This window comes from Astatotilapia calliptera, chromosome 8, assembly GCF_964374335.1.
Source record: "Astatotilapia calliptera chromosome 8, fAstCal68.1, whole genome shotgun sequence".
In the NCBI taxonomy this organism is placed as follows: domain Eukaryota; kingdom Metazoa; phylum Chordata; class Actinopteri; order Cichliformes; family Cichlidae; genus Astatotilapia; species Astatotilapia calliptera.
The window spans coordinates 5,494,501-5,507,580 of NC_137429.1; the positions used below are offsets into that span (position 1 = coordinate 5,494,501).

At 39.9% G+C, this 13,080-nt stretch overlaps 1 protein-coding gene across 2 annotated transcripts in view; it reads left to right on the forward strand.

Annotated features, from left to right (window-relative positions):
* ormdl3 (ORMDL sphingolipid biosynthesis regulator 3) overlaps nt 1–13,080 on the forward strand; it is a 46,622-nt gene that overhangs the window by 18,350 nt on the left and 15,192 nt on the right. Inside the window, exon 4 of one of the 2 annotated variants that reach the window (XM_080305379.1) lies at nt 4,211–4,838. The exons of the other annotated variant lie outside the window; for it this stretch is intronic. Coding sequence (XP_080161505.1) covers nt 4,211–4,601 — 391 coding nt within the window. The 3' untranslated portion in view covers nt 4,602–4,838. Of the gene's footprint in view, nt 1–4,210; nt 4,839–13,080 lie in introns of those variants that run through there. 2 annotated transcript variants of the gene reach the window in all.

Sequence of the window (13,080 nt, forward strand, 5' to 3'; positions counted from 1 at the left end):
GGCTGATTGCAAGTTCTTGAAGGATGACGGTTTTGCAGACTCAACCATTAAGCAAGGTTGGGCATTTTTTGTTGGAAGGCAATTGCATAAGTCGCCTGGCGGGAGACTGCAATTGCTCTCAGACAGATTGGGAAAAGTTTGCCAGTAACTTCCATCTAATTTATAAACACAGATTGTCACAATCAATCTGAGTGAGTCAGTGAAACTAACTCATCTGCAATGTGTCACTTTGCAATAAGGGACTTGACTCAACTGGATGCCAGCTCGTTGTATTCTGGTCATATTCTGACAATGTCATTGTGCAGTTAAATTGCCATCTTGCAGCAACTATGTCACTTTAGGGGAATTTCCTTTGCAGTTATATGAATTTCTGGTTAAACTGAATGTAAGTAATTTAAGTTCATCTGGCCACAGATTTGCAGTTTTCTCTGATTTGTCACAGTCATTATCACAAACACATGTATTTGACAACTTGAGCCTGTTTAATCGCAGGGTGATAGCAGACTGACTTCATCTTGCCATTTTATTGTCATTTTGAAGCCAGCAACTCACTGCCAAGCATCCACTTCAAAGTTCATTGCACACGGTCGCATACATTTTGGTCCTGCCATGGTCTCCAGCTGGTCACTAGTGTAACATCAACTTTATTAATGTCAGTGCATTACTCAAGACGTCTCTCTGCTCTTGTCTTTACACTGTAAATTGCTGTTATTCTGAATCTAGTTTAGCCAAAGCTGCTTGTGACCAACCTCTTAGTCATTGTTTCCCCTTAGGGAGCCCACCCCATGCTTTATGGATCATCAAACTCACAACTCATTATTTAAATAATTCAGTAGTGATAGCATGTAAATGATGAGCTATGTAAGTCACCCTGGATGAATCTAGCTTTCCCATGAATAATGCAGACTGCAGCAGGATCCCAGGACTCTGGACACAGCACTGCCTCCATATCACCCCACCCCTTTATCATGCATGGCCCTTCTTTCATTCATCCCTCCTTTTTACTACAGTTTTATGTATTATTACATTACTCTTTGATTATCCCCTCTCTTTGTCTCGCTGCCATCCAGTAAACCTTCTATGTTTTTTCTATGCTTCACATCGTCAAGCTTTTTTTTTGTCTGCCTGACCAGTTTCCTCTGTGAAAGCATTACGAAATTATTCACAGTGATTATTTCCCTCTGCCTGGGCTTACATTGGGTTCTTGGCTGATACATGAGGAGCACCAAGGTCAGCCAAGCTGCTGCTGCTGTAACTCCCATATACATCAGTGAATAGAAATATCCTGCTGCTTTGCCTGGAGAAAGCAAAAGTGTTACACATGAATCAGACTTCGAAGCCTCTACTAGTTAGTAACTTTAGTCCTCACTCCTCTGTGAAAATATTATGGGATAATTAGATAAAGCAATGTCAAAGCAAAACAAAATGTGTTTTAATTTTCTTTAAAATATAATTAAATCTTTTTAAAATTCTAACCCTAACTCCTAACATTACCACATTCCAGTATAGACTCCTAAAATTTTAATACAATGTTTGAGAAGATATTTGCAGGCTGGAGAGGTGCTCAGAATTTTTAATGAAAGAAAAGTCCAAACAATTACTGGAATAATCATTAAAGTTAACAATAAACCACAAAACTAAAGTTCAGGACCACTATAATCAAAGAACTTTCTTTTTCTTTGTACAATTATTTATGTTCAAAAATGGGGAAGTGGGTTGCAAAGCAGCTTGCAGTAGCACATGTAGGCAAGGTGAAGTAATTTAAAAACTGTGTACAGAGTATATGAGAATTTCCACATGGAATCTTGGAAAAGTATCAGCTGAGCCGTAAATTAAAGTGTGCTGGTACATCCAGGTTGGAGACAGGAGGTGGAGCTGGAGGTGGCAGGGTTGAAGATGCTACGATTTAAATTGGAAGTGACCGGGATGGACAGGAGTGGAAAAAAATATACCAGAGACACAGAGACAAAGTTAGAGAGGCAAGGCTGAAATGGTTTGGACATGTCCAGAGGAGGGACAGTAATGATAATAATAATAATGGATTGGATTTATATAGCGCTTTTCAAGGCACCCAAAGCGCTTTACAATACCACTATTCATTCACTCTCACATTCACACACTGGTGGAGAGGGACAGAGGAGGGACAGTGGATATATTGGACAAAGATTATTAAAGATAGAGCTTCTAGACAGGAGTAAAAGATGAAGGTGACAGAGAAGGATGGGTGAAATGAAGGCGGATATACAGACGGTTGGTGTAACACAGGAGGATGCAGATGATTTAAAACAATGAAAGGGATCCAGCAACAAAAGGGGGGCACAGCATAAAAATTAAAGGGTTGGTGCTTCACAGTAAATGACTCCTCTGGTTTCAGGCCTCAGATAATCACTGACTGAAACGGGTTTGCATCCAAGTATTAAAAATAATCCCTGTTGTAACTGTAATAATCAATTTACAGTACTTTCGTGAAAATGGGGGTTCTTGCTAAATGGTTGATGTAATATTTTTGTTAAACCCTTTGAATTATAGTGGAAAGTCTTCACTTCCATCAGTGTTTTTTATTGCTTAATCTCAAATCCCTTTTGATGCTGCACTGAAAAACTGACTGTAAATTGTGATCTACAAGGGAAATAAATTTGAGCTGCTTAATGGTAATTTTTTTTCAGTTAGTTAAATCCCATTTTATTACATTCATTTGATTTAATAAAGTTTAAGACATTAATATAGTTTCCCTGATTTGCTCCCTAGATGAACCAATATTGCATTTGTATACTGTAAAAAAATATTACCTGCCAAAATGATTGATTGGGCTGATCCTATCACTTACCTTTTCAATATTGCTAAAAGATATCATCATTAGACTGATGGACTGGAACTTTTCTCTGTGATTACTTTTCATGTTTTACTTTAACAGAGTCGAATATTGCTTTGACTATTAAAGTCAGTAAATTTCAAAAGCCTGCCCAAATGCAGATGATCTATAGTTGTAGGAAGTGGGCTTGAATATAAATGGTGGAGCCTGAGACCAAAAAGCCTGCTGCCTTACAAGAGGGACATAAGTGTGATTAAAAATGTACGTGCATCACCATAACTGCAACACTTAACCCTAACCACAGCTCTCGCCTCTTCCCCTGTGGGAGTTTAGATTGAGGGGGACAGAGTAGAGAGGGGTGAGGAGGAATTATATGTGTATATGTCTAAGAGTGATGGGTGATGGTTAGGAGAGCAGAAGACACCGTCTGCCGACTATTAGCCCTGACTTAGAAACAAGGCATGGCAGGCAGCCGATTAGCTGACAATGAGAAGATGAGTGGCCTGTCCATCCACCTGGCATGTATCATGCAGACAGGCCATGGTCAAGCTGCTCCTATTTGCACTCCCATTAGGGAATCAGCTCTCAGTCATATTTCTTAGATCCTGGTGGAGCAGATCAATAAAACGAGATGGACTTGTTGCCAGCAGGCCCCTTGTGTCTGAGTGGGAACATCTCTCCTTATCGGATCTGGAGCAGACGTGGGGAGAGCCTTGCCTCAGCACTTTGCCAGAAGGATGAGGCGGGTGAATGCGCTGGTGATGAGTCACTTCCATATGTTGTTTATTGATCCGCCGTGGGATATTATACCTCAGTGCTTCTTAAGTGTGCTGTCTGCTCGTCCACTTTTCTTATTTGCATGGAAATGATGATCTCTGAGAGTGATGGAGTATTCCTGCTCTACAATCAGTTACTGCCGTGTCAAAATGAAAGAAATGAAGCAGATAACAAGGGATCAGAGGTTTTAGTGTCTGGCAATTGGGCAGGTGCATCGTTTATTCTCTACCAAATTGGTTTTGGTTTGCAGGAGATAACATTTTTTCCCTCTGGCTGATGTGGGAAAGTGAATTCATTGCAGGCAGAGCGCAGAGAGTTTTTGGGCTGCCTATTAAAATTCCACATGAACGGTCACACACTGCACCATAATCACAGTCCGCTCAATTGTACTTTGTGACATTTACACACTTCCTTTGTGATTTAGCCATTTGTTTTAAAAAAGCTAATTTTTAAAGGAGAGTTTGCAAAGTCATAGAAAATTGAAAGGCTATCTTTGCAAACCAAATAACACCAAAGGAATGAAGAATGGCTAACTTCATTCTGACTAGTCTTTAGCTCTCCTGTGCTTTAATTCATCCATCCCTCTGTCTGATTCATATCCCTTTTCACTTGCTTATCCAGATTCAGGGGCAGCAGTCTAACCAGAGCTGCCAAGACTTCCCTCTCCCCAGGCAGGGCTTTTTCCCTGAAGCCAGTTGGCACCCAGGCATCTATAACAAAGTGGACCCCTAGAGCACCTTCTGCAGGTGGTGGGATCCCAAAGAGGATGGATCCATTTGGCTCCTTTCCTCTGAGCTGCCTCAGTCCGGCAGGTAAAGGAACAGTCACCACGCACTCGCTGACAAGCCCATCCCCAAGACATGAGTCAGTGCCTTCCATCTATATCACTGAAATTTGTAGTCTTCAGTCATCGGCATCGGGGTGGAACATCTCAACACATGACCTCATTTCAGTGCTTCGGTTCCTGCTGATCTTTGCCTTCAGTCACTTCTGTAGACTTTGCTTAATGTGAGTTTTCCCAGAGGAACATGTACAACGTGCCGAGCTATCCAATGTGACTGAGGTGACTGTGGCTTGACAGTGAATGTGTCCTGCAGCCTAATGACACTGGGATCCCTACTGGCATAATGCAGACATAAGTCACATGACATAAGAGTCATGTTTTCCTACATGAATACAGCAAAGGCTGTTGTAGCTCACATTGTCCAGAAGTGACATGAATATTAAAATGTAAATAGAAAGCTGTCTACCTGCAGTGTGCTGTAAAAGTCTATACTTCAACTTAAACACTCTTTTAGTTGAATTCAGAACCATTTTTATTGTCATTTATTGGCATCCGAGGAGAAATCGAGTGACAAGAATAGAATCGGTTGATGTATTACAGTATAGGCGGCCAAAACATTTCTGCTTTGCCAAGTGTTATTATCTTTACCACAGTATTAAATGTTTTATTGGCCATATAGTGTTGGTGGGAACATAGTATTTCTAGGAAGGAATGAAAGCTTAGAAATATAGTGTTATGTTTTCTAGCTGAGGCTGATACATACACATAATGCACTCATGCTGATTAGCAGAGTAATTACTCGAATTGCTTTCTGTGATTCATTTTAGTGTAATGCACCATAAGGGCCATAAAGCTTACATCATACACACTATAAAGTTCCAGCCAGATGAAATCAGTTTTAACACCAAAAGGCAGCAGGTAAAAGAAATAAGGCCAAAAGAGGGACAAAAATTTTATCTGCTGATTAAGACCTCAGGCACACATGTCTACAGACTGATTCCTTCGTAATCTCCAGTTGCTAGGCGGAGCTAAGGGAGGATCAACCCTGCTGCTTTTTTAAGACCTTTTTATTCAGGTAAGACGTCGACTTGTCTGCAACAATAAAAAAAATGGTAAAATGTTAAATGGTCTATATTTGTATAGCGCTTTACTTGGTCCTAAGGACCCTAAAGCGCTTTACACTATACACAATCATCCACCCATTCACACACTGGTGATGGCAGCTACATTGTAGCCACAGCCGCCCTGGGGCGCACTGACAGAGGCGAGGCTGCCGGGCACTGGCGCCACCGGGCCGTCTGACCACCACCAGTAGGCAACGGGTGAAGTGTCTTGCCCAAGGACACAACATCCGAGACTGTCCAAGCCGGGGCTCGAACCGGCAACCTTGCGATCACAAGACGAACGCGCAACTCTTGAGCCACGATCGCCCCATAAACTACAAACAAACAGAGAACATTTAACTTTAAAGTAAAAGTTTTGTGAACTTCTAAGTTTCTGGTTTGCATCTCACTTTTCTGTTTCACTACTACTTAGGGAAGGGTTGTCCAACTCCAGGCCTCAAGGCCCAGTGTCCCCAGGTTTTAGCTCTCACCCTGGGTCAACACACCTGAATCAAATGATTCAGGTGATCATTACCAAGACAGTTGATGAGGTAATTTAGCCATTTAAATCAGCTGTGTTGGATCAAGGACACATCTAGAAACCGAATGCAAAAAAGTTATTAATGTTATGAGGTGTGTAGCTGGGAGGGGTTGGGGAGCGAGCTCTTCTGCTTTGAAAAGTCTTTACCAGGCATTAATTAGATCGGTCTTCGATTATGGGTGTGTGGCATATGGTTCAGCAGCTCCTTCTGTGCTGAGACGTTTGGATGTTCTGCAATCGGAAGCCTCTGGTGTGTGATTAGGCAAGAAGGGAGCACATCAGCCAGCTTAATTAACAGATAACTGCAGAAGATCAGTCTCGGCATCAGCAGAGCAACTCTTGAATGCAAGCCTGCGAGGCAGAGTTTCAAAGAAAAGGTCTTTAAGAGACTGGCAAATAAGAAGGAAAATATTAAGTTGAGCAAAAGAATAAATAATAGATGACCCGTGGAGATGTTCCATTAAAAATCATAAATGATAGCTGATTCTATTCAATCTGATGCAATATTTGGCTGATTTTTTTCAAGAAAAACCACATTTCCAACATTAGTTCATAAAAGACTAAGAAGTGTGCATGAGTGAGGGAGAAAGAGGGAAAAGAAATACTGATTGCGTGTCACGTATGCGAGTTGCAGACAAAGTCAGCAGTGGTACATGATGTGTGACAGTGTCAGCAACGGGTCCAAACACTGGTGACCCTCTTGTCTCTTTTTGAAATGGCTGGCAAGATTATTGTAACCCTGAAGTGATTTGTCAATTCTTTGGAGTCCTTTATCGAGGTAAAATAGTAACGATTTGCTGCTTCTACTGTGTAGCTTTTTTCTTCTATTTGAAACAGCTGCTCAAACCAAACCAGCAATTTGAAAATGTGACCCAAAGAAAATGCAACATTTTCACCTAACTATAAATGTCCAGAAATTGTTGTTTAGCTGCCAGTAAGGCTGCCACGGAGTGTGTAATGTTCAGTTGTGTGCTCTTTTTAATGCTCCACTTCCTCTGGACCTTTGCCTTCAGTATGTTCTGTACACATTGCTTAATGTGCAGTTTCCCCGAGGAACATATACAACATGTTGAGCAATGTAATCTGACTGAGGTGACGGTGACTGTGGTTGTACGGCAAATACATCCTGCAGCTTAATGGTACCGAGATGTCTGTTGGCAGAATTCAGTCATATAACCCAAACGACATGCATTAAGTGTACTGTAGTCAGTTATTTAATTGACAGCTCCACATGCAATAGTTTACTTTTCATAGAGGATTCTAAAAGACACAGAGACAATTTTGTGAATACCCTGTGCTGCTTTGAAGAAGCTGTGACAACCTGAAACAATGGGTGTAATTAGCATTACAGGCTTTATGGGAAGTTCTGCGCAAAACTTGCAAGACACTAAAGTCAGGAAATGTGAGCTTTTGCCCCTTTTTTCATTTGTCTTGTGATAGTCCCAAAACATAATGGAAGTGCAGGACTTAATTGCTGGAATATCCTTTAAATCAAATGGTAATCACCAGGATATTAAATGTTAATGAAACTAATCATTAGTTGCAATTTTCTCTTTACGTCCCATTCCCCTTGTGCTCTGTGCAGCACCTTTTATCTATTTCGGTCGTTCTCCATACAGTTCTTTTTCTGTCATCCTGCTATTTTACTCCTGTGCTGTTATTTTATTTGTTTTTTTTTTTATGTGCCACTGTATTTTTCATTGTTCATATTAAAAGCTTTTAACCTAAAGCACCCAGACTAACAGATATAGACTCTGGCAGCTTAGTGGAGCCAAGCTGACACGCCTTAAGCTGCGCGTGTGTGTTCCAAATGGTTGACCATGTGTTAAGGAAACTATGCTTTTGTACAAATATCTGAAAGTCTGCATGGGTGTGCTTTTATGTCAGGCAGGCAGCGTGTCTGGATGGGGTAAATGTGTGCTACATTGGAAAACCTACACTATGACATAACCTGTGTACACAGAAAACATCAAACCACATAAGTCATGCTCGTGTTCAAAAGCATGACATTGTTCTTTAAAACGTGTCCGTGAGCATAGCCTTCAGCATGCACCAATACATCTGAAATGTTTATAGGTGTGGAGTTGTAACTGCGCCACCCATGGGCATCATCTGCAACTTTGAATCCAAATGCTAATTCTTGGATTCCTTCACTTTTTTTTTTTTAGCTTAATCTTTGTGCTTAGATTGCCAGCATGTTGGGTTTATTTGAGCCAGAAGTGACATTTCCATTAGAAGAGACTGCTTAGTTGGGCTTCAGTCATATGGCCTGGAAAGCCATCTGCAATCAAAAGGGAGAAAAGAGTATTCCCCAACTGGTTGTAAATGGTTGCTTGAGGTTGCTGGGAGTCACAAGCATAGTGCTACACCAAAAATCCGCCCCGCAGCAGCTTTGCGTTTTAAAATCTCAGATCTGGTGTGAAACTGTAAAAAGTGCAAACACAAATCAAAAAACATTTTACCTTTGCAAAAGTTGCATGTTTTGAAACATGTTGGCTGCAGTGGCAACCTTTTATTTTGAAGGCAAATTTCCTGATTAGCATCACATTTTTTCAGGATTCACTATAATTCAGAGGTGTTAACAATCAAGTTAGCATATTAGAGGGTCAAATCAGCCAAGCCTTCTGCTGGATCATCTCAGAGCATAAAAATATGGTGGAAAATTTGATTATTATTATTTATTACTGTCAAATTGTAGCTTTATATATCAAATACTTTTCAGGCTGGGGGTTTTCTTTTTCAAATTTTTTTTTTTTTTTTTTTTGAATGAGCCCATGCAAACTTCGAGCGGCCCTGGTAATCTGCTAGCAACCAAAGCAATGACAAGTAGGTTTTTCAGTGTATCACCATTTTGTGATACACTGATATCACCTGGCAATGGCCAGCAACCTCTAAGGTGCACTTGCCAACCAGTCTGGGCATACGGTTTTCCCTGGTGACTGGTGGTGGCCAGATTGTTGCTGACAGTCCTGTAGACCTACATGACTGAGACCTTATGTTTAACCAGCAAACCCGGTTAGCAAGATGCATCCACAAACCATATGGGTGTAATGCACACAGACAGATGTCTTTTCATTGGAAGCAGAGTAATATGGATGTTGGATGTTGGCTGTACCAACAGCAGGCCATAATATTTTTGAGACAAAGCCATCCAGAACTACAGACACATTAAAGAAGCTTAGTGATCCAAATAAGCAGAAATGACCGCTACCTAGTAAAGCTTTGTGTCAGCACACCTGTGAATTAAACCAGTCATACCCCTGTTGTAAGCTTTGCCAAATCCTACGTGGTGAGTTATGAAATATAGGGAAATTATCTCTGTTTGTGCTGGGATGTCATAATGTTATTTTAATGGGTATTTTAAGACTGGGAAGGTTCAAACTAAAGATGTCTTTAAGCTGTATTTGCAGCCTGCAACATTGCCGTAAACATTAGCTAAGTGTTTCTCCCTTCGCCAGCATCCTCCTTTCTGCCTAGTCTACAGTACCTGTGGTGATTTCTCTCTAATTCAGTATATTTTAACTGCCTGCTTTGTTCTGCTCCCTGCTGAATTTTCACTCTACTTCACATGCAGCTCACAGCACCATAGATTTAGTGGCACCTGTGCCACTAAATTTAACTGTAACAGTTTGGATAATAATGGCACTGGCTTCACAGTGAGTATTTCTGACTGAAGTTAGATGTAAGGTTATTTTAGACCACCTGCCAAGCAGTCCATTACCTTGGTTTCATCACAACTCATGGCTACTTTTTTTTTTTCCTCCCCCAAAACGGTGCTTTTGTAAATCCCCATTTTGATACTTTCCATTTGTGTTTCCTCTCCAGCAGTTTCCTGTTTCATTGTGTCTGACCTTTTCACCTGTTCATGGCTTTTTTTCTCTCATCTGTTCCTTATTTTATTGGGCCAGTTCTTACCTGTGCTTTAGATTTTTTTTTGATGTTTTTGGACCTTGCCTCTTTGACAAAGAGCTGCATCCATGTAGAATTGTGCAAAAGTCTTGAACACCTCATTTCTTTCAATTATTCGTCCAAGGACTTGTCCTATTAAACGATAACAGACTGCTCTGATTATGATTATTGCTGTGGCTGTAACCTTGGCTGTGCTTTGGTTGTGATGATTATGGCTGTGACACATTTCAATCGATCTGGTGCTATTGCAGCCATTGTATGTGCACAGTGATTTGACATGATTGTGCTGGCAGTGCTTTGATGACTACAGTGTTTAAAGCACAGCTGCTGTAAACGTATCATAGCTTCAACCACAGATGTAGATGCACTGTTTTAACCCCCTGGGTGGCTGTATACTGCTGCAGCTTGGCTCTTTGAAAGGTGTAATAAGCAATAAAATTTGCAAGGGAACATAAAACCTTGTCCAAGGTAACATAAAACTACAAAAGTAGTACTTACAAAGAAACCTCTTGAAACCTGGCACTGTTGTCCTAAACCTTGACAGAATTGTGCAAATAGACAGTTCTGGCTTTTAGAAGTTGAAATTTGTATGCAGCCATCCAGCCTTTCTTTCCCAAGTGGACTTTTACAGATGTTTGGCTGAATACTGGAAGTACAGTGAATTCAATATGATGCTGTGTGCTCTTCTTTGACGTAATATTAATTGGTTCCTGGAAGAGGAAACTGTATTTGCGTAAAGTATAAGTGGTCACCCAAACTGATTTACTTTGTGGCTTTTTGTTTTGATTGCTGTCCACCATTTTCTCTTTTATGTTGTATTTCTTGAATCTGGTCCATCTTTTGGTTCAAGTTTTAGTTGTGCCAGTTTTTTCCTGCCTGTGTTCTGGACTACCTCTTCTTGATCAGGTAATCCTCAGGTGCCATATTTTTTGATTTTCCTTGTAGTCAAGCTATCCAGCCATTTCTTATTTAGCTTTTTATAATGTATGACCTCTTAAAAGAGGTGAGATTGGACCTCTTGGACGTAACGTTTTCAGTGGGAGAAACGTTCTGTCACTTGTCCAAGTGACATCTTCAGTCTCAGCTGACTGCAGGTTTCCCCAACCTTATAAACAATACATTTGCACATTAACTGAACCCAGCTGACTGAATGAGCAATGGGCTGTGAGGTCAGTTCAATTAATACAATGAATGAGAGCCACAGACCTTTGCATGTGAGTTTCTTGTTTTTGTTTTTTTTCCTCTTTTTTCCTGTGGTTTATGTTTGTCAGTGAATTGACAGTGGCTGTGCTGGTTTTGGACCTTGCACTGATTTTGTCTTGTCTGATATTTGTCTGCCTGTTTTATTTGCCCCGCTGACTGCGTTCATGTGTATCAATGTAAGCTGGTAGTTTAGAATTCACTTATAATTTTAACTTGTCTCCTGTATTATTGAGTCATTTTGCTGTCTGACATTATGTAGCTTATCTACATTCCAGTAATTGTCAAATATCCAATTATTATCTTTTCATATATTTGTCTATTATCTTTCAGTAATAAAGAAGATTAAAAATAAATAAATAATAATGACTTTTTTTACTATAAGGCTCCAGTTTTGTGTTGTGTGTAAATCAATAAACCTTGAAAGGGAACCTGTGGAAAGATCGTTAATTTTTACCTGGAATTGCTGAGTTTTTTTTTTTTTTACTCTGTAACACTTGGTCTGCTTTCAGAAATACGTGACCATGAAATGTTAGTTTGTTGGCCTAGGCTGTCTCCATGGCGACTTTGCAAGTCTCCCAGGGTGGACAAGTCCCCTGCTGTCTGGACCTTTTTGTTAGCTCTCTTCTCCATCACCAGTGATTCGAAAGACAAGGTTTATGGTCAAAAACACTGGCTAGATGTAACCTGATGGCCAAGGGGATGGGGCTGTAATAAATGTTTTAATAGTTCAGGTTTTTTTTTTTTTTTTTAAGTTTATAAATAATTGTGTAAGAAAAAAAAATCAACTCTGTATCCCAGATCTGTTTGACTGAGTGGCACAACAAGCCAAAGCAGTGCATGTGAACTGAGAGCTGCAACACAAAAAATAAAATTAAAAAATATTAAAGTTACATAAATGCCATTTTAGTTGATTTACATAATTGTTTGTCACTTTTAACTGAAAATAGGATTATTACTTCTAATAATATTGCACCCTCAGAAAGACATGACTCCATTCTCCTTGTGGCAACTTTATTCTCCTCAGTTCAGGTTCGGAGTTTACAGGCAGCATATCATCAGCAAATAATGTTCTCACGTCTCACACACTGTTTTTCTTTTTTCTGCGCTTACTGATGACATCACACGTCTGTACTCTGACCTCCTGGAACTAATGAACTACAAAAATTAACTGAAACTACAATAATCAACTGGAAATGAGTCCAAAAATAAAACGCCATTAAGTATAATCTTTAGAGAGTTTGCCAACGATTCAGAAAATGTAAGTTTTATAACTACTTTTGGTCGCAACAATAACAATGCCCAGGCTGCAGTACTTGTGGTCAATGTTAAATGTGCTCAGATATGGTTAGAAATGTATTAAGAGTGGTATATGGCTTGCAGTCACCCTGCTGTATACATTAACGAACTAATTAATTATAATAGCTGACACATGCATTCAGAATTTAAATAACTGCTGCCCTAATGAGAATTTATGAAGCTCATTTGAATGTCAAATTTCAGCACAAACACTTTGTTACTGTTCCATTTGTTCTAATTGAAGCAGCTCCAGAGAACACACTTCTCTGTGTTTTCCAAATCGTTTATGATGGGACGAACTGTTTGTGCTCGCAGATTACTTTCAGACATGGTAATAACAGTCCTTACTAGACTACAGTACATTGCAAAAGACTTTAGCCACCACTCATTTCTTGGATTGAAACAGGGAAGCAAAAACATAGTTTGTATAATTCTAGTGAGCTTGAAAATCTGCATTTAGCATGACGTCCTTTATACTGAACTTTCTTCTCCAAGCTTTAATGTAAATTTATTTATTTTTTTTATTTTTTTTAAGTGGTCTTCAGGAACAGTCCTCCAGGCTCCTTGAAGGACATTCAAAGCTCTTCTTTGGATGTTGGCTGCCTTTTGTTTTTAACCTTTCTAAATTTTCCCTTTATCATTAACTTATTTGTCT